Source organism: Macaca mulatta, chromosome 19 (assembly GCF_049350105.2).
Source record: "Macaca mulatta isolate MMU2019108-1 chromosome 19, T2T-MMU8v2.0, whole genome shotgun sequence".
Classification (NCBI taxonomy): Eukaryota; Metazoa; Chordata; class Mammalia; order Primates; family Cercopithecidae; genus Macaca; species Macaca mulatta.
The window spans coordinates 3,589,145-3,615,003 of NC_133424.1; the positions used below are offsets into that span (position 1 = coordinate 3,589,145).

The window sequence follows — 25,859 nt, forward strand, 5'->3', positions numbered from 1 at the left end:
GCAATCATTTTAATATGTAATGCATTATACGTTTATATAACTTGCTTAATAAATAATAATAGTTATTAATATCCAATGGCAAGCCGCCGGGAAACAACGGAGCTGGGATTTGAGGATTGGGTCCGCGAACCCCAGAACGCCCGGACACTCCAGCCAGCCACACAGGGTGGATCCGACAGCAGCAGGGGCATCGCGGTCCTGCGGCGACGCCGCCCGCCCGGAGGCGGCGCTGTGACCCAGATTGGAGCGCCGAGAGCCCAGCGCCGCGCTGCGGAGCTTGCTGGGACTTGTAGTTCGCAGGCTCGGGGCGCGCAGGCGCAGTGCCGAGTTTGCCTCTGCGCTCGTCGAGGGTTGGCGGCGGCGGCTGCGGCGAGTTCCAGAGGGGTGCCTGTTGGGGGCGTCCGCTCCGAGCGCCGAGGTGCCCAGCGGAGGAGGCGTCCCCGGGACACGCAGGGGAGGCCGTCCAACCTGCACGGGGCGCTCCCGCCTCGGGGGCTCTGCGTGGCGCCTGAGCGCGCGCCCCAATGGTCACCTGCGCCCACCTGGGCCGGCGCGCGCGGCTCCCGGCAGCTCAGCTGTAAGTGCCGCCGCCTCCCGCGCCGCGACCTCCGTGCCGGGCCTGCCGGGGCTCTGGTGGGGCTGGGGCTGGCGGGGCCGGATGGCCGGGGCATGACCCTGTCGCGTTAGGGTCCCCACGGGAGGGTCGGGGGCCGGCAGCTCGCCCAGGGCCCCAGCGCCCAGGATGGCACGGTCTGTCCTTGCCCTGTGAAGACACCCCTGGATGAGAGACGCATGAGCTCCTGGGGCCCAGCCTGCAAGGAGAGGGAGAAGACGCATTGACTCTACGCTAAAGGCAGAGGGCGGCTGCCACGCTCGCACTTCAGTGAGGCCACGTCTGAGGGTCTCAGCGAGGGGCGGTCCTGCCCTCCAGGGGACACCGGGCGATGTCTGGGGACGTCTGTGGTCGTCACAACTGGGGGGAGTTCCGGGCATGGAGTAGGTGGAGGCCAGGGATGCAGCTCAGCACCCTGCCCAGCTGCCCAGCCCGGAGAATGACCCAGGCCCCAGTGTCCACAGTGCCCTGCGGGAGACCTCACTTATGTGTTAGCATCGCGGTCGTGGTGATAAGATAGCAAGGGTCCTTTTTTTTTTTTTTTTTTTTTTTTTTTTGAGACGGAATCTGGAGTGCAATGGCACGATCTCGGTCCACTGCAACCTCCGCCTCCCGGTTCAAGCGATCTCCTGCCTCAGCCACCCGAGTAGCTAGGATTACAGGCATGCGCCACCATGCCCAGCTCATTTTTTCATTTTTAGTAGAGACGGGGTTTCACCATGTTGGCCAGGCTGGTCTCGAACTCCCAACGTCAGGTGATCCCGCCTCTGCCTCCCAAAGTTCTGGGATTACAGGCGTGAGCCACAGTGCCTGGCTTCAAGGGTCCATTCTGTGTATACCCACCACCCCTGTTGAGGAATGAGGAGACAGCTGACCTTTCTGCTGGTCTAGCAACCCCAACCTCCCTGAACTCTCCCTTACCCAAACACGTTGGTTTCTTTTTCTTCTTTATCTTTTTCTTTTTTTTTTTTTTTTTTTGAGACAGAGTCTCGCTCTGTCGCCCAGGCTGGAGTGCAGTGGCGCAATCTCGGCTCACTGCAAGCTCCGCCTCCCGGGTTCATGCCATTCTCCTGCCTCAGCCTCCTGAGTAGCTGGGACTACAGGCGCCTGCCACCGCGCCCGGCTAATTTTTTGTATTTTTAGTAGAAACGGGGTTTCACCGTGGTCTCGATCTCCTGACCTTGTGATCCGCCCGCCTCGGCCTCCCAAAGTGCTGGGATTACAGGCGTGAGCCACCGCGCCCGGCTTTATCTTTTTCTTGAGACGGAGTCTCACCCTGTTGCCCAGGCTGGAATACAGTTGCATGATCTCGGCTCACTGCACCCTCTGCCTCCCAGTTCAAGTGATTCTCCTGCCTCAGCCTCCCAAGTAGCTGGAATTACAGGCACCCTCCACCACGCCCGGCTAATTTTTATATTTTTAGTAGAGACAGAGTTTCTCCATGTTGGCCAGGCTGGTGTCGAACTCCTGACCTCAGGTGATCCACCCACCTCAGCCTCCCAAAAGTGCTGGGATTACAGGCGTGAGCCACCGTGCCTGGCTGCGTGGATTTCATTTTTGTCTGCAAGGCAGCCTCAAGAGGCCTTTCTTTTGGAGCAAGGATGAGTTTTGGGAGTTGGACATTGGAAGGGATGTTCCTGACCCAGGCGCATAGGTGTGGGTCAATGAGGGCGTTGACAGGGTCATTAACATCAACCATGAGAGAGGAGGGTCCTGTGAGCCACTTGAGGGTGGAAGAAGGAAGACACAGGAGCTGAGGCGTGGGAGGTCCTGTCCCCATTGCCATGAGCTGTAATGTAAAGTTCCAAGAGTGGGCTGGGTGCGGCGGCTCACACCTGTAATCCCAACAATTTGGAGGTCAAGGCGGGCAGATTACAACCCAGGAGTTAGAGACCAACCTGGCCAACATGGTGAAACCCCGTCTCCACTAAAAATACAAAAATTAGCCAGGCGTGGTGGCGGGTGCCTGTAATCCCAGCTACTCGGGAGGCTGAGGCATGAGAATTGTTGGCACCCGGGAGGCGAAAGTTGCAGTGAGCCAATATCGCACCATTGCACTCCAGCCTGGGTGACGAGCGAAATTCTGTCTCAAAAAAATAAAAATAAAGTCCCAAGAGCCAAGGGAGCCTTGCGCCATGTTGGGGGCAGAGGGAAGCCTGGCAGGTTGTAAATTCCCGACGGCACCTGCAAAGAATCCCCCATGTGAAGCCCCTCAAAGCAAGGAGACTGTGTCTGTGTTTGCCTTTGGTTTTTTTGTTTGTTTGTTTTTTGAGATGGAGTCTCGCTCTGTCGCCCGGGCTGGAGTGCAGTGGCGTGATCTCGGCTCACTGCAAGCTCTGCCTCCCAGGTTCACGCCATTCTCCTGCCTCAGCCTCCCGAGTAGCTGGGACTGCAGGCACCCGCCACTGCGCCCGGCTAATTTTTTGTATTTTTAGTAGAGACGGGGTTTCACCCTGTTAGCCAGGATGGTCTCGATCTCCTGACCTCGTGATCCGCCCATCTCGGCCTCCCAAAGTGCTGGGATTACAGGCTTGAGCCACCACACCCCGTGCCTTTGGTTCTTATATGAGCCTCCTGGAGCTGCTGTAACAATGCACCACAAACCGGGGGGCACGGGGAGGCTTGAAATTTATTCTCTCACAAGTCTGGAGGCCAGAAGCCCGACATGAAGATGCGGAGGGGCCGTGGTGCTTCTGAAGGCTCTGGCGGGAGGATCATCTCTGTCTCTTCCAGCTTCTGGGGATGCCCTGCCATAGTTGGTGTCCGTTGGCTTGGGACCACATCACTCCTGGTTCTAACTGCATCATCACGTGGCCTTCTTCCCTGTGTCTCTTTCTCTCTTTTTTTTTTTTTTTTGAGACAGAGTCTCGGTCTGTCACCAGGCTGGAGTGCATTGGTGTGATCTCAGCTCACCGCAACCTCCACCGCACCAGGTTCAAGCAATTCTGCCTAAGCCTCCCAAGTAGCTGGGATTACAGATGCCCGCCACCACACTCAGCAATTTTTTGTATTTTTAGTAGAGACGGGGTTTCACCACGTTGGCCAGGCTGGTCTCAAACTCCTGACCTCGTGATCTGCCCGCCTCGGCCTTTCAAAATGCTAGGATTGGCCGGGCGCGGTGGCTCAAGCCTGTAATCCCAGCACTTTGGGAGGCCGAGACGGGCGGATCACGAGGTCAGGAGATCGAAACCATCCTGGCTAACACGGTGAAACCCCGTCTCTATTAAGAAATACAAAAAACTAGCCGGGCGAGGTGGCGGGCGCCTGTAGTCCCAGCTACTCGGGAGGCTGAGGCCGGAGAATGGCGTGAACCCGGGAGGCGGAGCTTGCAGTGAGCTGAGATCCGGCCACTGCACTCCAGCCTGGGCGACAGAGCAAGACTCCGTCTCAAAAAAAAAAAAAAAAAAAAAAATTAAAAAAATCAAAATGCTAGGATTACAGGCATGAGCCACCACGTCCAGGCATCTCTTTCTCTTATAAGGACCCCAGTCATGCCCCCAGTAGCTGGAAGAGGCAGGAAAAATTTTTCTTGAGAGCTTTTGTTTATTTTTTTTCCTTATCTTTTCTTTTTGAGACAGAGTCTTGCTCTGTTGCCCAGGCTGGAGTGCAGTGGCACAGTCTTGGCTCACTGAACCTCTGTCTCCCAGGTTCAAATAATTCTCATGCCTCAGCCTCCTGAGTAGCTGGGATTACAGGGATGCACCACCACACCTGGCTTTTTTTTTTTTTTTTTTTTTTGTATTTTTAGTAGATGAGGTTTCACCATGTTGGCCAGGCTGGTCTTGAACGCCTGGGCTCAAGTGATCCTCCTGCCTTAGCCTCCCAAAGTGCTGGGATTACAGGTATGAGCCACCACAACTGAGCTTTTCCCTAGCGCCTTCAGAGGGAGCGCAGCCCTGCCCACACCTTGATCTCAGACTTCCGGCTTCCAGAACTGGTAAAGGATATCTTCCTGTTATTCCAAGCCCCCCGGGTTCCTGGCAGCTTGTGAAAACAGTCTCAGGAAACACATATGGAGTGGGTGCTTCACTTCCTAATGGAGACTGAGTGTTTTGTAAACTTGTTTGCTTCCAAGGGCCTCAGGACCTTCATCCATAAAATGGGGCCTTTAAGACTCCTGGCCATGGATGGGTGTGGCGTCTCACACCTTTAATCCCAGAACTTAGGGAGGCCAAGGAAAGTGGATTCCTTGAGCCCAGGAGCTGTAGACCTGGGACAACATAGCAAGGCCCCCGTCTCTACAGAAAATACAAAAAAGTAGCGGGGCATGGTGGTGCCTGTAGTTCCAGCCACAGGCTGAGGTAGCAGGATCGCTTGAGCCCAGGAGGTTGAGGCTGCCCTGAGATGAGCTACGATCGCACCACTGCACTCCAGCCTGGGCAACGGAGGGAGACTCTATCTCTTAAAAACCAAAAACCCTGGCCTCAGTCCTGGGTCCTGGCCTCAGTTTACCTCCTTCTGTGTATGGAGGCCCCTTCAAGCAAATGGAGGTTGTCCAGGCCAAGGGCTCTGGGATCTGGGGACTGGCCTGGGTCTGGTATTCACAGCAGCTTTCTCCTCCCCACAGCTCTGACTGCCCAGGAACCCGCTTTTCCCAAGAGGAGAGAATGGCTGCCGGGTACCTGCCCTGCCGGTCCCAGGTGAGATGTCCTCATTCTCCCAGAAGGCGCCCAGTATATCCAGAGGGAACAATCCCACCAGAAACCCAGTCCTCGATAGAGAAGGAGACCCCTTGCGATGTGAAAGTTCAGGAGAATTCCCCAGGAGCGGTGTGTGGGATGAGGTACTCATGCCGCTCCCAAGTGTGAAGAATGACCCTCAGTGTTGGGACTGAGCACAGCCCCTCCCTAGGAGACAGTCTTTTTTTTTTTTTTTTTTTTTGAGACGGAGTCTCGCTCTGCCGCCCAGGCTGGAGTGCAGTGGCCGGATCTCAGCTCACTGCAAGCTCCGCCTCCCGGGTTTACGCCATTCTCCTGCCTCAGCCTCCCCAGTAGCTGGGACCACAGGCGCCCGCCACCTCGCCCGGCTAGTTTTTTGTATTTTTTAGTAGAGACGGGGTTTCACCGTGTTAGCCAGGATGGTCTCGATCTCCCGACCTCGTGATCCGCCCGTCTCGGCCTCCCAAAGTGCTGGGATTACAGGCTTGAGCCACCGCGCCCGGCCCTAGGAGACAGTCTTACAGGATCTCTGGGGTGTCCGTTTTTCTGGCTAGAAACCTCTGTGGCCTTGGTGCCTTTGCCCAAGTTCTTGTCCCGCATCCAGGAAGAATGAGGTACGCAGACAAGTAAAGGGCGAAGGAGAGTTCTCGTTACGGTGAGAGCAGCTCAGAGGAGTGGGCAGCTGCCCCCTGTAGGCAGGTCGTCTGGTCGAGTGTTCAGCTCTCAGCTGAGAGGAGGCCCTGGAGAGGGGGGTTCCTCTCTGCAGGCAAGTCATTCGGACGTCTCTGCAGGTCTCTGAAGCTCTCAGCAGAGACGGTGGCTCCTCTCTGCCGGCAGATCATCTCCGCAGCTTTCAGTGGAGAGGGTACGCCTCTCTGCAGCTGGTCGTCCCGTCCCATCCTCTCATCTCTCTGCCTTCTTTGTCTCTGGCCGTCCTCTGCCCTGCTGAGGCTGATCCAGGGCTTTTCTGGACCTCAGAGGGGAGGAAGTGTGTGCTGACTGGTCCATGGGCGGCCATGGGTGGGACCAAAGAGGCACCATAGGCCGGGCGCGGTGGCTCAAGCCTGTAATCCCAGCACTTTGGGAGGCCGAGACGGGCGGATCACAAGGTCAGGAGATCGAGACCATCCTGGCGAACACGGTGAAACCCCGTCTCTACTAAAAATACATAAAAAACTAGCCGGGCGAGGTGGCGGGCGCCTGTAGTCCCAGCTACTCGGGAGGCTGAGGCAGGAGAATGGCGTGAACCCGGGAGGCGGAGCTTGCAGTGAGCTGAGATCCGGCCACTGCACTCCAGCCTGGGTGACAGAGCGAGACTGTCAAAAAAAAAAAAAAAAAAAAAAGAAAGAAAGAAAGAAAGAGGCACTATAAGTCCCAAATCTGGTCCGTAGGACTGGCAGCTTGGCCCGGAGTCTTCAGGCCCTCCCTGGCCTGAAGGCGGGGCCTTACTGGGGACCCGCCCCCTTCCGCCCAAGAATTAATCTGCCTCCTGCTGCCATTCATGGCCCCGGGGCTTGGCCCCAACCCCCACTCTGAGAGAGGCCAGGCAGTGGGAGCAGGTACCCCCTGAACCTGCAGGGACTGGGAGGTCCTTCCTGAGACACCTGAGGGTGCAGGCTGCAGAGATGCCTGGGTCCGGCGCCTGGGAGGGCAGCCACGGCTGCACCCGGGAGCTCCTGCCTCACCAACGTGGACGAGGCAGGGGTCTCACTTGTCTCCAGCTCCTGTCTGCTTCCTGGAGCGGGAGGCCCAGCTCTGCAGCTACGGGTCTGGCAGCTGCAGCTGCACCCAGGTGGGCAGATCCCGCCTCTTCTCAGGTCCCCCAAGAGCACAGGAAGGCGCAGGAGGGCGGGGCTCCCACCAGCTCCATGGGGTGTGCAGCTCCAGTGGCACCTCCCTGCCGCTGCTAACGAGATGGCATCAGCCACTGCCATGAACAGGTGGGATCCAGCACCTTCCCTTGGAGACCGGACAGTGCTGCCCAGCAAGGCATCCTCCTCTTTACTTGAAAGAATATTTTTGTAATTGCGATAAAACACATGAAATATATGTGAACTTCACCATCTTAACCATTTTGAAGTGCACAGCTCAGTAGCATTAAACACATTCATGCGGTTTTACAACCATCACCACCGTCCTCTCTAGAACTTTTTCCTCTTCCCAAACTAAAACTCTGTCCCCAATGAGATACTCACTCCCCATCCCCCTTCCCAGCCTCTGGCACCTGCCATCCTACTTTCTGTCTCTCTGAATCTCATGACTCTAGGGACCTCCTAGGAGTGGAACCACACAGGCTTTGTCCTTCTGTGTCTGGCTTCTTTCACTGAGCATGACCTGATTGCCGTTTTGTTTTGTTTTGTTTTATTTTATTTTATTTATTTATTTTTTGAGACGGAGTCTCGCTCTGTCGCCCAGGCTGGAGTGCAGTGGTGTCATCTCTGCTCACTGCAAGCTCCGCCTCCTGGGTTCACGCCATTCTCCAGCCTCAGCCTCCCGAGTAGCTGGGACTACAAGCGCCCGCCACCTCGCCCGGCTAGTTTTTTGTATTTTTAGTAGAGATGGGATTTCACCATGTTAGCCAGGATGGTCTCGATCTCCTGACCTCGTGATCTGCCCGCCTCGGTCTCCCAAAGTGCTGGGACTACAGATGTGAGCCACCATGCCTGGCCTGCGGTTTTATTTTTTTGAAACAGGGTCTTGCTCTATTGCCCAGGTTAGAGTGCAGTGGTGCGATCTTGGCTCACTGCAACCTCCACCTCCCAAGCTCAAGCTGTTCTTGTGCCTCAGCCTCCCAAGTAGCTGGGATTACAGGTATGTGCCACCATACCCAGTCAATTTTTGTATTATTTGTAGAGACGGAGTTTCACCATGTTGGCCCAGGCTGGCCGTGAACTCCTGGGTTCAGGTGACCCACCCACCTTGGCCTCCCAAAGTGCTGGGATTACAGGTGTGAGCCACCACTCCCGCCCTCTGCAGTTTTATTTATTTATTCATTTTTGAGATGGAGTTTCACTCTGTTGCCCAAGCTGAAGTGAGATCCTGCCTCCTGGGTTCAAGTGATTCTCCTGCCTCAGCCTCCCAAGTAGCTGAGATTACAGTACTCGCCACCATGCCCGGCTAATTTTTGTATTTTTAGTAGAGACAGGGTTTCACCATGTTGTCCAGGCTGGTCTTTTTTTTTTTTTTTTTTGAGACAGAGTCTCGCTCTGTTGCCCAGGCTGGAGTGCAGTGGTGCGATCTCAGCTCACTGTAAGCTCCGCCTCCCGGGTTTACGCCATTCTCCTGCCTCCGCCTCCCGAGTAGTGGGGACTACAGGCGCCTGCTGCTACCACGCCCGGCTAATTTTTTGTATTTTTAGTAAAGACAGGGTTTCACCGTGTTATCCAGGATGGTCTCGATCTCCTGACCTTGTGATCCACCCTCCTTGGCCTCCCAAAGTGCTGGGATTACAGGCGTGAGCCACCACGCGCGGCCCAAGCTGGTCTTGAACTCTTGGCCTCAAAGGCCAAAGTGCTGGGATTACAGGCACATCCTGGAGTGGGATTTTTTAAAGTTTTAAAAATTTTTTTGTAGAAACTGGGAGTCACTATGTTGCCCAGTCTGGTCTCGAACTCCTGGGCTCGAGCAGTCTTCCCAGCTTGGCCTCCCAAAGTTCTGGGATTACCAGTGTGAGCAAAGTCGGAAGGGTTTTTTTTTTTTTCCCCAGGATGCAACTGAAGAGAGAGAGGTGAAGGCATAAGATGGGTGTGGACTGAATCAAGTCCATACAGGGCCCTTAAGGCTGGGGTCAAAAGATCGGGGTGCCTCCTGTATGCATATGGTTCACGTGCTAGAAGTGGTTTTACATCCTTTCTTTTCTTTTTCTTTTTTTTGATGGAGTTTCGCTCTTGTTGCCCAGGCTGGAGTGCAGTGGTGCAGTCTCAGCTCACTGCAACCTCCACCTCCTGGGTTCAAGGATTCTCCTGCATCAGCCTCCTGAGTAGCTGGAATTACAGGCACCGGCCACCACTCTTGACTGATTTTGTTTTTTTTTGTTTTTTTTTGTTTTTTTTTGAGACGGAGTCATGCTCTGTCGCCCAGGCTGGAGTGCAGTGGCTGGATCTCAGCTCACTGCAAGCTCCGCCTCCCGGGTTCACGCCATTCTCCTGCCTCAGCCTCCCGAGTAGCTGAGACTACAGGTGCCCACCACCTCGCCCGGCTAGTTTTTTGTATTTTTTAGTACAGACGGGGTTTCACCGTGTTCGCCAGGATGGTCTCGATCTCCTGACCTCGTGATCCGCCCGTCTCGGCCTCCCAAAGTGCTGGGATTACAGGCTTGAGCCACCGCGCCCGGCCTGAATTTTTTTTTTTGAGACGGAGTCTCGCTCTGTCGCCCAGGCTGGAGTGCAGTGGCATGATCTCAGCTCACTGCAAGCTCCGCCTCCCGGGTTCACGCCATTCTCCTGCCTCAGCCTCCGAGTAGCTGGGGCTACAGGTGCGCACCACCACACCCGGCTAATTTTTTGTATTTTTAGTAGAGATGGGGTTTCACCGTGTTAGCCAGGATGGTCTCAATCTCCTGACCTCGTGATCCGCCCACCTCGGCCTCCCAAAGTGCTGGGATTACAGGCATGAGCCACCGTGCCCAGCCTGATTTTGTATTTTCAGTAGAGATGGGGTTTCTCCGTATTGGTCAGGCTGGTCTCGAACTCCTGACCTCAGTTGATCCACCCGCCTCAGCCTCCCAAAGTGCGGGGATTACAGGCATGAGTCACAGTGCCCAGACAACTTTTACATCTTTTTTTTTTTTTTTTTTTTTTTTTTTTGAGACGGAGTCTCGCTCTGTCGCCCAGGCTGGAGTGCAGTGGCCGGATCTCAGCTCACTGCAAGCTCTGCCTCTCGGGTTTCCGCCATTCTCCTGCCTCAGCCTCCTGAGTAGCTGGGACTACAGGCACCCGCCACCTCGCTCGCCTAGTTTTTTTTTTGTACTTTTTAGTAGAGACGGGGTTTCACCGTGTTCGACAGGATGGTCTCGATCTCCTGACCTCGTGATCCACCCGTCTCGGCCTCCCAAAGTGCTGGGATTACAGGCTTGAGCCACCGCGCCCGGCCAACTTTTACATCTTATAGCAGATACCAGCTTAGGTGCCGTTTTATACCATGGATTACCTGGATAGCCATTCAGGCCCTAAACACTCAGCCCCTTCATATGCTGAAACAACAAAGCTTTCACCATATTTCAGTGGGTCAGGGTTGTAGCAGATTCCTCTTCTTACATCGTCCGTGCCTTGTAACGTGTAACTGTGAGTCATGGAAGCAAAGAAAACTAACCTCTAATAATTGTGAGTTTTGAGTAAGGTCCTGTTCCATCCTGCGTGTTGTTGGGTATTGCTTCTAGGTCTTCTGACTATAGCAATAGCAAATGCTGTGACTGATACTAACTAGTTAGTCCTCACGACAACACGCTTTGGATAAAATGCTTCTTTCCATTGAACAGATGAGGAGGCTGTGTCCCGGATAGGTCAGATATATACCTGCAGTCCGGTAACCCGCGAGTGGCATGCCCCTGACATCCATGCATTTTCAGAACCAGCAGGGGGAGATTCTTGCGTGGGAATGTCAGACTCAGAGATCCAGAGGTTAGAATCACCAGTTCAATAAGAAATGGGCAAAGTGTTTCATCCAGACCTGTGTCCTGGTCATCATTGCTGTGTCGATGGTGGGCCTAGGGTCTATATATCCCTCTGATTTGAAGCCAACGACAAGCACCCACAAGGCAGCTAGTAGACACTGACTTCTGACCTTTGCACCTTGACCTTTCTCAACTTCCCTGGTGCCACCAACCTCACCCCTCCTCCCATGAACGTGGGTGGCGATGGACCCATCTTGAGCAGAACCGCTGTGATATTCTAGGAATTAGTAACCTTTGAGGACGTGTCCGTGGACTTCTCCCAGGAGGAATGGGAGTTGCTGGAGCCTGCTCAGAAGAACCTGTACAGAGAGGTGATGCTGGAGAACTATAGGAACGTGGTCTCCCTGGGTAAGGCAAGCATCATTCATTCCTGTGTTCATTGATTCACATTTATGTTTGTTTGTTTGTTTGTTTGTTTGTTTGTTTGTTTGTTTTGAGATGGAATCTCACTCGCCCAGGCTGGAGTGCAGTGACCGGATCTCAGCTCACTGCAAGCTCCGCCTCCCGGGTTCACGCCATTCTCCTGCCTCAGCCTCCCGAGTAGCTGGGACTACAGGCGCCCGCCACCATGCCTGGCTAGTTTTTTGTATTTTTTTAGTAGAGACGGGGTTTCATCGTGTTAGCCAGGATGGTCTCGATCTCCTGACTTCATGATCTGCCCGTCTCGGCCTCCCAAAGTACTGGGATGACAGGCTTGAGCCACCGCGCCCGGCCCACATTTATCTGGTGTATTAGTCTGTTCTCACACTGCTAATAAGGACATACCCAAGACTGGGTAATTTGTAAAGGAAAGGGGGTTTAATGGACTCAGTTCCACATGGCCGGGGAGGGCTTACAATCATGGTGGAAGGCGAATGAGGAGCAAAGTCACATCTGACATGGCCAGTAGGCAAGAGAGCTTGTGCAGGGAAACTCCCATTTGTAAAATCGTCAGGTCTTGTGAGACGTATCCATTAGCACGAGAACAGTATGGGGAAAACCACCCCTGCCATGATTCAGTTATCTCCCCCTGGCTCTGCCCCTGACGTGGGGATTTTTTTTTTTTTGAGATGGAGTCTCGCTCTGTGGCCCAGGCTGGGGTGCAGTGGCCGGATCTCAGCTCACTGCAAGCTCCGCCTCCCGGGTTCACGCCATTCTCCTGTCTCAGCCTCCCAAGTAGCTGGGACTACAGGCGCCCACCACCGCGCCCGGCTAGTTTTTTGTATTTTTTAGTAGAGACGGGGTTTCACAGTGTTAGCCAGGATGGTCTTGATCTCCTGACCTCGTGATCCGCCCGTCTCGGCCTCCCAAAGTGCTGGGATTACAGGCATGATCCACCGCGCCCGGCCAACGTGGGGATTCTTACAATTCAAGGTGAGATTTGGATGGCGACACAGCCAAACCATCTCATCTAGTGTCTACTGTGTGTCAGGCACCATGCTGGGAATGGGGGATTCATCGGTAAATAAGACAAACGTGGGTCCTGGTTTTGCGGCTTTCGTGGTCTGGTTTCTCTGAGAACAGATGACCTTCCTTGTTCAGTACGTGATAGCTGGAGCTGCAGTGGAATTGCATGTCTCAGCTCAGGCCTAGATAACTTCTCTGATTCCCCCTGGGAACAAAGTCAGAGTGTCTTAGTCGGTTTCACGCTGCTGTAAAGAATACCACGCCCTCGGCTGGGCGTGGTGGCTCACGCCTGTAATCCCAGCACTTAGAGATCACAAGGGTGGATCACGTGAGGTCAGGAGTTCAAGACCAGCCTGGCCAACGTGGTGAAACCCCGTGTCTATTAAAAATAGAAAAAAAATCAGGCGGGCGTGGTGTTGGGCACCAGTAACCCCGGCGACTCAGGAAGCTGAGGCAGGAGACTTGCTTGAACATGGGAGGCGGAGGTTGCAGTGAGCCGAGATCGCACCACCGCACTCCAGCCTGGGCGACAGAGCGAGACTCCGTCTCAAAAAAAAAAAAAAGAAAAAAAAAGAAAAGGAAAAGAGGTTTAATGGAGTCACAGTTCCATTAAAAAAAAAAGATGGCCGGGCGCGGTGGCTCAAGCCTGTAATCCCAGCACTTTGGGAGGCCGAGACGGGCGGATCACGAGGTCAGGAGATCGAGACCATCCTGGCTAATATGGTGAAACCCCGTCTCTACTAAAATTACAAAAAAAACTAGCCGGGCGAGGTGGCGGGCGCCGGTAGTCCCAGCTACTCGGGAGGCTGAGGCAGGAGAATGGCGTAAACCCGGGAGGCGGAGCTTGCAGTGAGCTGAGATCCGGCCACTGCACTCCAGCCTGGGCGACAAAGCGAGACTCCGTCTCAAAAAAAAAAAAAAAGAAAAGGAAAAGAGGTTTAATGGAGTCACAGTTCCCCATGGCTTGGGAGGCCTCAGGAAACTTACAATCATGGCAGAAGGGGAAGCAGGCACCTTCTTCAAAAGGCAGCAAGAGAGAGAAGAGAGCAGGGGAAAGCTTATAAAACCATCAGATCTCATGAGAGCTCACTATCACGAGAACAGCATGGCGGAACCGACCCCATGATCTCATCACCTCCCATCAGGTACCTCCCTTGACACGTGGAGATTACAATTTGAGATGAGATTTGGGTCGGGAGACAGCCCAGCCATATCACAGAGCATTTGTACTCTTTTTTTTTTTTTTTTTTTTTTTTTTTTTTTGAGACGGAGTCTCACGCTGCTGCCCAGGCTGGAGTGCAGTGGCGCTATCTCGGCTCACTGCAAGCTCCGCCTCCTGGGTTCACGCCATTCTCCTGCCTCAGCCTCCTGAGTAGCTAGGACTACAGGCGCCCGCCACCGCGCCCGGCTAATTTTTTGTATTTTTAGTAGAGACGGGGTTTCACTGTGGTCTCGATCTCCTGACCTTGTGATCCGCCCGCCTCGGCCTCCCAAAGTGCTGGGATTACAGGCTTGAGCCACCGCGCCCGGCCTTGTACTCTTAATTTAAAAAAAAAATGTTTTTACTGTGATAAAAAATACAGACTGGGCATAGTGGTTCACATCTGTAATCCCAGCACTTTGGGAGGCTGAGGTGGTTGGATCACGTGAGGCCAGGAGTTCGAGACCAGCCTGACCAACATGGCAAAACCCCATCTCTACTAAAAACACAAAAATTAACTGGGCATGGTGGTAGGCGCCTGTAATCCCAGCTACTTAGGAGGCCGAGGCATGAGAATCGCTTGAACCCGAGAGGCAGAGGTTGCAGTGAACCAAGATTGTACCACTGGACTCTAGCCTGGGCAACAGAGTGAGACTCTGTCTCAAAAAATATATATACAGCGGTGGCTCATGCCTGTAATCCCAGCTCTCTAGGAGGCCGAGGCAGGTGGATCACCTGAGAGATCAGCTTGACCAACATGGAGAAACCCTGTCTCTATTAAAAATACAAAATTAGCCGGGCGTGATGGCACATGCCTGTAATCCCAGCTACTCAGGAGGCTGAGGCAAGAGAATCGCTTGAACCCAGGAGGTGGAGGTTGCGGTGAGCTGAGATTGTGCCATTGCACTCCAGCCTGGGCAACAAGAGCAAAACTCCCTGTCAAAGAAAAAAAAAAAAAATTATATATACATATATATATGCACAGACATATCTATCTATAGATCTCTATATAAACATAAAGTGCTTTTTTCACCCTTTTTAAGTATGCAGTTCAGTGGCATTAAATGCATTCAGCATGTGCTACAGCCAACACAACCGTCCACTTCCAGAACTTTTTTATTCTCAACCAAAACTCTATACCCATAAAATTCTCCCTCCCCAGCCCCTCCTTCAGCCCCTGGTAACCATGAGTCACTCTCCATCTCTGTGGATTTGCCTACCCCAGACTTTTCCTATAAACGGAATCAGATAATATGTGGCCTTTTGGCCGGGCGCGGTGGCTCAAGCCTGTCATCCCAGCACCTTGGGAGGCCGAGACGGGCGGATCACGAGGTCAGGAGATTGAGACCATCCTGGCTAACACGGTGAAACCCCATCTCTACTAAAAAATACAAAAAACTAGCCGGGCGAGGTGGCGGGCGCCTGTAGTCCCAGCTACTCAGGAGGCTGAGGCAGGAGAATGGCGTGAACCCGAGAGGCGGAGCTTGCAGTGAGCTGAGATCAGGCCACTGCACTCCAGCCTGGGCAACAGAGCAAGACTCCGTCTCAAAAAAAAAAAAAAAAAAATGCCTTTTGTGTCTGGCTGAGTTCACTGGGTGTGATGTTTTCAGGGTTCATTTATGTTGTAGCCCGTGTCAGTGCTTTATTCATAGATGAAAAAGATGATTCCATTGTGTATATTCAACACGCTTTGTCCGTCCATTCACCAGTTGATGGACCTTGGGTTTCCACCTTTCCACTGTTGTGAATCCTGTTGCTGTGAGGATTGGCAAACAAGTATCTGTCAGTCACTGTTTTCAGTGCTTTGGGTCGATGCTCGGAGTAGAATTGCCGGATCATGCGGTAATTCTATGTTTAGAGTTTAACTTTTTGAGGAACTGCCATACTGGCTTTTGTTTTGTTTTGTTTTGAGATAGAATCTCGCTTTGTCACCCAGGCTGGAGTGCAGTGGCACTTTCTCAGCTCACTGCAACCTCTGCCTCTGCAGTTCAAGTGATTCTCATGCCTCAGCTTCCCAAGTGTAGCTGGAATTACAGGTGTGCACCATCACACTTGTTTTTGTTTTTTTTTTTTTTTTTTTTTTTATGAGACAGAGTTTCGCTCTTGTTGCCCAGGCTGGAGTGCAGTGGTGCAATCTCGGCTCACCACAACCTCTGCCTCCCAGGTTCAGGCGATTCTCCTGCCTCAGCCTCCCCAGTAGCTGAGATTACAGGCATGCACCACCACACCTGGCTACTGTTTTTGTATTTTTAATAGAGATGGATTTTTGCCATATTGGCCAGGCTGCTGTTGAACTCATGACCTCAAGTGATCCGCCTACCTGCGCTTCCCAAAGTGCTGGGATTACAGACATGAGCCACTGTGCCCAGCCCCATACTGGTTTTTGTATCAGCATGTACATTTTCCATTCCTACCAGCAGTATAAACTGTTCTAATTTCTCCACATCCTTGGCAACACTTATTTTTTTTTTTTTATTATGGCCTTCCTAGTATGTGTGAAGTGGTATCTCATTGCAGTTTCGGTATGCATTTCCCTAATGACCAGTGACATTGAGCATCCATTCATGTGTTTATTGACCATTCGTATATCGATTTTGGGGGGAAATGTAAAATCTTTTTTTTTTTTTTTTTTTTGAGACAGGGTCCCACTCTTGTTGCCCAGCCTGGGGTGCAGTGGTATAATCATAGCTCACTACAGCCTTGACCTCCCCAGGCTCAAGTGATCCTCCCACCTCAGCCTCCCAGGTAGCTGGTACTATAGACTCAGACCACCACACTTGGCTAGTTTTTTGGGTATTTTTTCTTCTCTTTCTTTTTGGTAGGTACAGGGTCTCACCATGTTGCCCAGGCTGGTCTCAAACTCCTGAGCTCAAGTGATCCACCTGCCTCTGGGCCTCCCAGAGTGTTGGGATTACAGATGTGAGCTACCACGCCCAACCAGATCTGTAATATTATTTATTTATTTATTTATTTATTTTAATTTTATTTTTTTGAGACTGAGTCTTGTTGCCCAGGCTGGAGTGCAATGCCACGATCTCAGCTCACCGCAACCTCCACCTCCTGGGTTCAAGCAGCTGTCCCACCTCAGCCTCCTGAGTAACTGGGGTTACAGTCATGCACCACCACGCCCGGCTAATTTTTGTATTTTTAGTACAGACGGGGTTTTGCCATGTCGGCCAGGCTGGTCTCAAACTCCTGACCTTGGGTGATCTACCTGCCTTGGCCTCCCAAAGTGCTGGGATGACAGGAGTGAGCCACCGTGCCCGGCCCAGGTCTGTAATTTGTTAATTAGAAAATAAAATCTTTACCTTGTGCTACCTCTCAAGTATACTCTTGTCTCTTTCAGAGGCCTTGAAGAACCAATGTACTGATGCGGGGATTAAGAAGGGTTCACTTTCCCCAGCACAAACCCCACAAGTCACTAGTCTTTCATCATGGACGAGGTATGTACTTCTTCAACCAGCGGCTTCTTCCCACTTGGAGCAAAGAGAAGCCCTGTGGATGGAGGAGAAAGGGACTCCTCAAGCCTCCTGTGCAGGTGAGAATCAGGCAGATAGAAACCGCTGGGATGGCAGCGGCATCATGGGAAATATTGGTCAGAATTATCTTCACAAGGCCCTGATTCTGTAAGGAGAATGCCAAGATCCCGTTCTCAGACACCTTGAGTTCACTTTCTGGCAGCTTTCTCCTTCTTTTTACTGCTTTGTATGACCTCTCTCTGGGTACAGAGAAAAGAATATCCCATTTTCTTGTTTTATTAATTTATCTTAAGACAGGGTCTCACTCTGTGGCCCAGGTTGGAGTGCAGTGGCATGATCATCTCTCACTGCATCCTCGCCTTCCTGGGCTCAAGTGATTCTCCTGCCTCAGCCTCCTGAGCAGCTGGGACTATAGGCACATGCCATCGCTCCCAGCTATTTTGTTTTTCTCAGAGATGGAGTCTCACTGTGTTTCCCAAGCTGCTCTTGAATTCTTGGCCTCAAGCGATCCTGCTTTCTCAGCCTCCCAGAGTGTGGGGAGTACAGGCATCAGCCACAACTCCTGGCCCCATTTTCTTCTATTCCCCCCCGTTTTTTCTTGAAGCCATTCTGCCTATGTTTCTAGTTGTCTCTTCCCTCTTTGCTTCCTTGATAATTCTTTCTGTCTGCTAGATATATTCTCCCAGCTTTACAGAGTAATTTTTTTTTTGACACACAGTCTCGCTCTTTCACTCTTGTTGCCCAGGCTGGAGTGCCGTGGCGCAATCTCGGCTCACTGCAACCTCCGCCTCCCGGGTTCAAGCGATTCTTCCGCCTCAGCCTCCTGAGTACAGGCATGCGCCACCACGCCTGGCTAATTTTTGTATTTTTAGTAGAGACGGGGTTTCACCGTGTTGGTCAGGCTGGTCTCAAACTCCTGACCTCAGGTGATCCACCCGCTTCGGCCTCCCAAAGTGCTGGGATTACAGGCGTGAGCCACCGCACCTGCAGAGTAATTTCTCTCTGCATTGATATTTCTCTGCCTTTTCCCGTCACTGTCGATCTTCTGCTGCTGCATCTCATCCTTAGGGGCCTTCCTTGCCACCCATCTCTCTTTTTCCCATCCTCCCCCCATGTTCAAAGCTGATATTTGAACATCAGTCCACACAGGCCTTGTAGATGTTGGAAGGACTTTTGTCCCACTCGTTTTCAAGCTGTTTCTTCTTCTAAAAAAATTGTTTCCACCTCAATTTATTCCAGATTGCATGACTGTACTAAGAAACCAAGACTCAACTTACAAGAAGGTGGCTTTGCAGGAGGAACCAGCCAGTGGTTTAAAGATGATAAAGCTTATCAGAGAAGACAGGGGATGGAAGCAATTAGAGAAGAGCCATGAAGACCCCCGGGGACTTTTGAGCCAAAAGGCATCCCTCCACGTAGTGGCCATGCCTCAGGAGAAGGCTGCTGCATGGCATGGATTTGGGGAAAATGGTAATCTGAGCCCAGCCCTTGTTTCATCACAGGGAAGCACTAGAGGGAATCACTTGTGTGGCAGTGAGTTAGATACTACAAGCTTGGCATCCGATTCCATCTTAAACCACCATCAGGTGGGATATGCCGATCGGAGACCCTGTGAAGGTAATGAATGCGGAAATGCCATCAGCCAGAACAGTCACTTTACTCCACACGGGGGGAAAATGTTTGTGTATTTGGAAAACGGGCAGTCATTGAACCACGGTATGGCCCTGACCGTCCACAACAAAATCAACACGGCAGAGAAACCCTTTGAGTGCCAGCAGTGCGGGAAGGTGTTCAACCGGAGGCATTCTTTGAGCGAACATCAAAGAATTCACACGGGAGAGAAACCCTACGAGTGTCAGGAGTGTGGGCGAGCCTTTACGCACAGCTCCACCCTCACGCGCCATCTGAGGACTCACACTGGAGAGAAGCCCTACGCGTGCGGCGCGTGCGGGAAAGCCTTCAACAGGATCTCATCTCTGACTCAGCATCAGAGGATTCACACCGGGGAAAAGCCCTATAAATGTGAAGACTGCGGGAAATCCTTCTGCCAGAGTTCCTACCTGATCTTGCACAGGAGGACGCACACCGGAGAGAAGCCCTACGAATGCAGCGAATGTGGAAAGGCCTTTAGCGACCGCTCCTCCCTCAACCAGCACGAGCGGACTCACACGGGCGAGAACCCCTATGAATGTAAGCAGTGTGGGAGAGCTTTCAGCCAGAGGTCTTCCCTGGTGAGGCACGAGAGAACTCACACTGGAGAGAAACCCTACAGGTGTCAGGAATGCGGAAAAGCCTTCAGCCAGAGCTCGTCCCTTGTCACACATCAGAAAACTCACAGCAGCCAGAAAATCTACAAAATCATTGACTGTGGGAAAGCGTTCTACCAGAACAGACATCTTATTGGATGTTAGCGATTGCATGCTGCTTTGTGAACCCCTTTTTAGTACTCTGACACATACCTGTGGTTATACTTTGCCCTGGTGGGATGGATAATTTGAAAAGCAGTGGGGGCCGGGCGCGGTGGCTCAAGCCTGTAATCCCAGCACTTTGGGAGGCCGAGACGGGCGGATCACGAGGTCAGGAGATTGAGACCATCCTGGCTAACACGGTGAAACCCCATCTCTACTAAAAAATACAAAAAACTAGCCGGGCGAGGTGGTGGGCGCCTGTAGTCCCAGCTACTCGGGAGGCTGAGGCAGGAGAATGGCGTGAACCCGGGAGGCGGAGCTTGCAGTGAGCTGAGATCCGGCCACCGCACCCCAGCCTGGGCGACAGAGCAAGACTCCGTCTCAAAAAAAAAAAAAAAAAAGAAAAGCAGTGGGTTTATGTCACCTTCTCACCTTCTTGGAAGAAAGCTCTGAGAATGGGCCTTTTTGTGTTTTGTTGTTGCGTTTTTGAGATGGGATCTGCCACCCAGGCTGGAGTGCAGTGGCGTGGTCATACCTCACCGTAGCTTCAACTTCCTAGGCTCAAGTAATCCTCCCACCCCAGCCTTCCAGGTCGCTGGGACTACAGGCGTGCAACACCATGCCCAACAAATTTTTAAATTTATTATGGAGTTGGGGTCTTGCTACATTACCAAGACTGGTCTTTAATTCCCGGGGTCAAGCACTCCTCCTCTCTTGGCCTTCCAAAGTGCTGGGATTAGAAGCATGAGCCACTGTACCCAGGCTGACGGGGCCTTTTAATAGGAGGAGTTGCCATTGCAATATGCCAGTGAGCTCCAGACTTTCGGAAAAGATTGGTGGATGGGAGTGCTATCGTGGATGGGATCTTGCCAAGACCCATCACATGTTTAGTTGCTTAAACAAAAGGTATTCTGTTTCATTTTTTTTTTTTGAGACGGAGTGTCGCCCTTGTTGCCCAGGCTGGGGTGCAATGGCGCAATCTCGGCTCACCACAACCTCTGCCTCCCGGGTTGAAGCAATTCTGCTGCCTCAGCCTCCCAAATAGCTGTGATTACAGGCATAGACCACCACGCCCAGCTAATTTTGTACTTTCAGTAGTGATGGGGTTTCTCCACGTTCACCAGGCTGGTCTCGAACTCCCGACCTCAGGTGATCTGCCCAGCTTGGCCTCCCAAAGTGCTGGGATTACAGGCGTGAGCCGCCGCGCCTGGCTAGGATAGTCTGTTTCTTTTTTTTTTTTTTTTTTTTTTTTTTTTGAGACGGAGTCTCGCTGTGTCGCCCAGGCTGGAGTGCAGTGGCCGGATCTCAGCTCGCTGCAAGCTCTGCCTCCCGGGTTTTTACGCCATTCTCCTGCCTCAGCCTCCCGAGTAGCCGGGACTACAGGCGCCCGCCACCTCGCCCGGCTAGTTTTTTGTATTTTTTAGTAGAGACGGGGTTTCACCGTGTTAGCCAGGATGGTCTCGAACTCCTGACCTCGTGATCCACCCGTCTCGGCCTCCCAAAGTGCTGGGATTACAGGCGTGAGCCGCCGCGCCTGGCCAGGATAGTCTGTTTCTTAATTACTTCTGTGTCTTTCCTCTTTATTAAATTGTCCATTGATTTTATTTCAATATTCTTTTCTCGGTTTATTTGAGACGGGTTTTCACTCTGTTGCTGAGGCTGAAGTTCTGTGGTGTGATCATAGCTCCCTGCAGCCAGCTTTCATCTCCTGGACTCAAGCAATCCTCCCACTTCAGCCTCTCAAGTAGCTGGAACTACAGATGCGCACCACGACCACACCCAGCTAAATTTTTTTTTGGTATTTCGTGTAGCAGTGGGCTTTCACCAGGTGGCCCAGGCTGATCTCGAACTCCTGAGCTCAAGAAGTGCGCCCACCTTGGCCTCCCAAAGTGCTGGGATTGCGGGTGTGAGCCACCACGCTGGGATTGCGGGTGTGAGCCACAGTGCTCGTGTTTATTTCAGCATTCTGTTTCAGTGTTTACATTGGTCACTTAGCTAGATCCGTCTATCTTGTGCACTACTGTGCTGATGCAGAGTATATGCTGACAGAAAGTGCTTTGGATGTGAAGTTTAAAAGATATAAGGGGCCGGGCGCGGTGGCTCAAGCCTGTAATCCCAGCACTTTGGGAGGCCGAGACGGGCGGATCACGAGGTCAGGAGATCGAGACCATCCTGGCGAACACGGTGAAACCCCGTCTCTACTAAAAAAAAAAATACAAAAAAAAACTAGCCGGGCGCGGTGGCGGGCGCCTGTAGTCCCAGCTACTCGGGAGGCTGAGGCAGGAGAATGGCGTGAACCCGGGAGGCGGAGCTTGCAGTGAGCCGAGATCCGGCCACTGCACTCCAGCCTGGGCGACAGAGCGAGACTCCGTCTCAAAAAAAAAAAAAAAAAGATACAAGGGGTTCAAAATAGTGCTAATCATTTGATCCATAGGCAAAAGGACAAAGGCTGGACAGAGATGTGAAGAATCATTTACGTGATTATTGGGGTGTTCTGATTATGTGTGATTTTGCATCTTTTTTTTTTTTTGAGACACTTTCACTGTTGTTGCCCAGGCTGGAGTACAATGGCGTGATCTCGGCTCACCGCAACCTCTGTCTCCCGGGTTCAAGCAATTCTACCTCAGCCTCCCAAGTAGCTGGGATTACAGGCACGCACCACCACGTCCGGCTAAATTTTTGTATTTTAGTAGAGACGGGGTTTCTCCTGTTGGTCAGGCTGGTCTGGAACTCCCGACCTCAGGTGATCTGCCTGCCTCGGCCTCCCAAAGTGCTGAGATTACAGGCGTGAGCCACCACTCCCTTCTAGTGATTTTATCTTTGGCCATTTCATTTTCTATTGCTATAATCATTTTGATAATGAATAAAAACCAAATAGCACCCAAAATTGTTAAGGATACGGAACCTCATTGATGAGTCAGGGTAGACTGTGGATAGCTACGTAGTAGGGACACAGTATAGTAGACTTTGGTACATAGAGGGCGGAATGACCTTTGGTGGCCTGGGAAAAGTCCCACTTGTGACTTACCCCTAGCAAAATCAAGACCAAGAGTGCCGATGTGCATTATGGTCATGAACATGTATTGGATGCTTACTGTATACCAAGCACCAGCCAAGTACTTCCACGTGATTTTCATTTAGCCCTCATGACCCCATGAGATAATCACTATTCACATTCCATTTTACAGAAGACAAAATTTGCTCCAGGTCACACAATTAGAAAGTAGTGGAATTGGCTGGGCAGGATTGCTCACGCCTGTAATCCCACCACTTTGGGAGGCTGAGGCGGGTGGATTACTTGAGATCAAGAGTTGGAGACCAGCCTGACCAACATGGTGAAACCCCATCTCTACCAAAAAGTACAAAAATTAGGGAGGCCAAGATGGGTGGATCACCTGAGGTCAGGAGTTTGAGACCAGCCTGACCAACATGGAGAAACCCCGTCACTACTAAAAAATACAAAGTTAGCCGGGCGTGGTGGCCCATGCCTGTAATCCCAGCTACTTGGGAGGCTGAGGCAGGAGAATCGCTTGAACCTGGGAGGCGGAGGTTGCTGTGAGCCGAGATAGCACCATTGCACTGCAGGTCTGGGCAACAAGAGCAAAACTCTGTTTCAAAAAAAAAAAAAAAATTAGCTGGGCGTGGTGGTGCATGCCTCTAGGCCCAGCTATTCAGGAGGCTGTGGCATGAGAATAGCTTGAACCCAGGAGGTGGAGGTTGCCGTGAGCCGAGATGGCGCCATTGCGCTCCAGCTTGGGTGATGGTGAGACTTTATCGCAAAGAGAAAAAAAAAAAGTGGTGGCCTCTGGATTTGGCCTTGAGCACCCTGTACAAAGCCAGCTCCTCATTTGCCAGGCCACCAAGCAGGGGAACTGTTCTCCACATTTTCTCTTGGTAAACTGGGTGTAGTGGCTCACAGCTGTAATCCCAGTATTTTGGGAGCCTGAGGTGGGAGGATCACTTGAGCCCAGGTGTTCAAAACCAGCCCGGGCAACATAGACCCTGTCTATGTATAAAATACAAACATTAGCCAGGCATGGTGGCTCACGCCTGTGATCCCAGCTACTCTGGGGGCTGAGGTGGGAGGACTGCTTGAGCCCAGGAGGCCAAGGCTGCAGTGAGCTGTGAGTGCACCACTGCACTGCAGCCTGACGGATAGAGCAAGACCCTGTCTCAAAACAAATGTACAAATTTCCTCTTTGGAGTCATCTAACTTTCCTGTGAATCTTCCCTTTTTCCTTGAGCTAATGAGGGAGGTTGCCCGTCAGATCTCCTTTCACCCAAATGGAACATGTTGCTTTTCCTTAGAGATCCTTGATCCACGGTTAGTCTAGACCCTGTTGGGTTGATGAGTAAGTTTCTTTAGGGGCTCTGAACAACTTTGAACTGGATGCAAAGCGTGTGCTGGTGCACTGATGTGTATTTTGGGGAAAGCATCTGTAGCTTTCAGCATATTCTTTTTTTTTTTTGAGACGGAATCTCGCTCTGTCGCCCAGGCTGGAGTGCAGTGGCACAGTCTCGGCTCACTGCAAGCTCCGCCTCCCGGGTTCACGCCATTCTCCTGCCTCAGCCTCCCGAGTAGCTGGGACTACAGGCACCCGCCACCTCGCCCGGCTAATTTTTTGCATTTTTAGTAGAGACGGGGTTTCACAGTGTTAGCCAGGATGGTCTCGATCTCCTGACCTTGTGATCCGCCCGCCTCGGCCTCCCAAAGTGCTGGGATTACAGGCGTGAGCCACCGCGCCCGGCCTAGAGACAGGGTTTCACCATGTTGGCCAGGATGGTCTCGAAGGGTCTGGAACTCCTGACCTCAGGTGATCCACCTGCTTCGGCCTCCCAAAGTGCTGGGATTAGAGCCACCACGCTGGGGCACACTATTTTTAACTGGAAGCTGCTTTCCTGTGTCAGTCCTCTAAACATTAATTTTTATAAAATGTTTAAAACCTTTCTAGGAAAGATAAAAATGAATTTTTAAAATTCTGTTTCTAAATGAAATGTCAGTATCACTGTTTGAACAACCACTTAAGCTATGGAGTTTTCCGAAATGAGCAGCCATTAACTGTGTTTGATTTTCAGCCTCCATCTATTAAGTGTATTCAGTGTTTTCAGGTCTATCACAATTTTTTTTTTTCCTTTTTTTTAAAAAACATTTAAGGCTGGGCATGGTAGCTCACATCTGTAATCCAAGCACTTTGCAAGTCCGAGGCAGGCGGATCACATGAGGTCGGGAGTTTGAGACCAGCCTGACCAACATGGAGCAACCCCATCTTTGCTAAAAATACAAAATTAGCTGAGCGTGATGGCGCATGCCTGTAATCCCAGCTACTCGGGAGGCTGAGGCAGAAGACTCGCTTGAACCTGGGAGGCAGGCATTGCGGTGAGCTGAGATTGCGCCACTGCACTCCAGCCTGGGCAACAAGAGCGAAACTGCATCTCAAAAAAAAAGAAAAAAGAAATTAGCCGGGCGTGGCGGGGCGGGCCTGTAGTCCCACCTACTCGGGAGGCTGAGGCATGAGAATCACTTGAACCCTGGAGGTAGAGTTTGCAGTGAGCTTGGATCCTGCCATTGCACTCTAGCCTGGGTAACAGAGCAAGACTCTGTCTCAAAAAACCAAAAATTTTAAAAAAGCCACTTCCCTCCTAAGGTTCAATCAAATTCATTTAAACTTTTGCGTGTTTTTTTATATCAGTTAAAATAAGGATTCAATATCCTTAGAAATAGTCTTTTCTGTTTTAAATATAACATCTAAAAAATTGTAGTAAAATGCAAATAACAAAAATTTACAATCTTCATTTTTAAGTCTAAAGTTTAGTGGTGTTAAGATACATTCCTATTGTGCAATATCATATACTTTTTTTTTTTTTTTTTGAGACGGAGTCTTGCTCTGTCCCCCAGGCTGGAGTGCAGTGGCATGATCTCGTCTCACTGCAACCTCCGCCTCCCCAGGTTCAAGCGACTTTCTTGCCTCAGCTTCCCTAGCTGGGATTACAGGTGCGTGCCACCACGCCCGGCTAATTTTTGTATTTTTCGAAGAGACGGGGTTTTGCCATGTTAGCCAGGCTGGTCTCTAACTCCTGACCTCAGGTGATCCGGCTGCCTCTGCCTTCCAAAGTGCTGGGATTACAGGTGTGAGCCACCGCGCCCGGCCAGCCTTTTAATCTTCCAAATTGGGGATGCACTTAAATGATCTGAAAAAATTTTCCTTACAGTTTAAAATATGAACTTGAGAGTTTTTTTTGTTTTGTTTTGTTTTGTTTTGTTTTAAATACAGAGTCTCACTCTGTCGCCCAGGCTAGAGTGCAGTGGGGCGATCTCGGCTCACTGCAACTTCTGCCTCTCGGGTTCAAGCAATCCTCCTGCCCCAGCTTCCCCAGTAGCTGGGATTACAGGCGCCCGGCACCACACCGGGCTGATTTTTGTATTTTCAGTAGAGACCGGGTTT

General features: G+C 51.7%; 1 protein-coding gene across 16 annotated transcripts; it reads left to right on the top strand.

Annotated features, from left to right (window-relative positions):
* The first annotated feature begins 291 nt into the window (after window positions 1-291).
* On the top strand, window positions 292-24,393 carry ZNF554 (zinc finger protein 554). Of its 16 annotated transcripts, none has more exons than XR_013409467.1 (7): window positions 292-577; window positions 5,181-5,253; window positions 11,164-11,290; window positions 16,876-17,067; window positions 18,248-19,512; window positions 19,819-20,463; window positions 20,921-21,026. XR_013409467.1 is itself a non-coding variant. In XM_077979081.1 (7 exons), exons 4-7 carry the CDS (start codon window positions 11,257-11,259, stop codon window positions 20,961-20,963), a joined length of 1,302 nt encoding a protein of 433 aa, XP_077835207.1. In that variant the 5' UTR covers window positions 337-577; window positions 5,181-5,253; window positions 6,063-6,136; window positions 11,164-11,256; the 3' UTR covers window positions 20,964-21,026. The 16 variants fall into 16 exon arrangements, 7 of the variants coding, with proteins under 7 accessions (XP_077835204.1, XP_077835201.1, XP_077835203.1 ...); XR_013409465.1 differs by having other exon boundaries at window positions 19,827-20,463; XM_077979081.1 differs by lacking the exon at window positions 19,819-20,463 and adding an exon at window positions 6,063-6,136 and having other exon boundaries at window positions 337-577; window positions 18,248-19,280.
* Window positions 24,394-25,859: the final 1,466 nt, after the last annotated feature.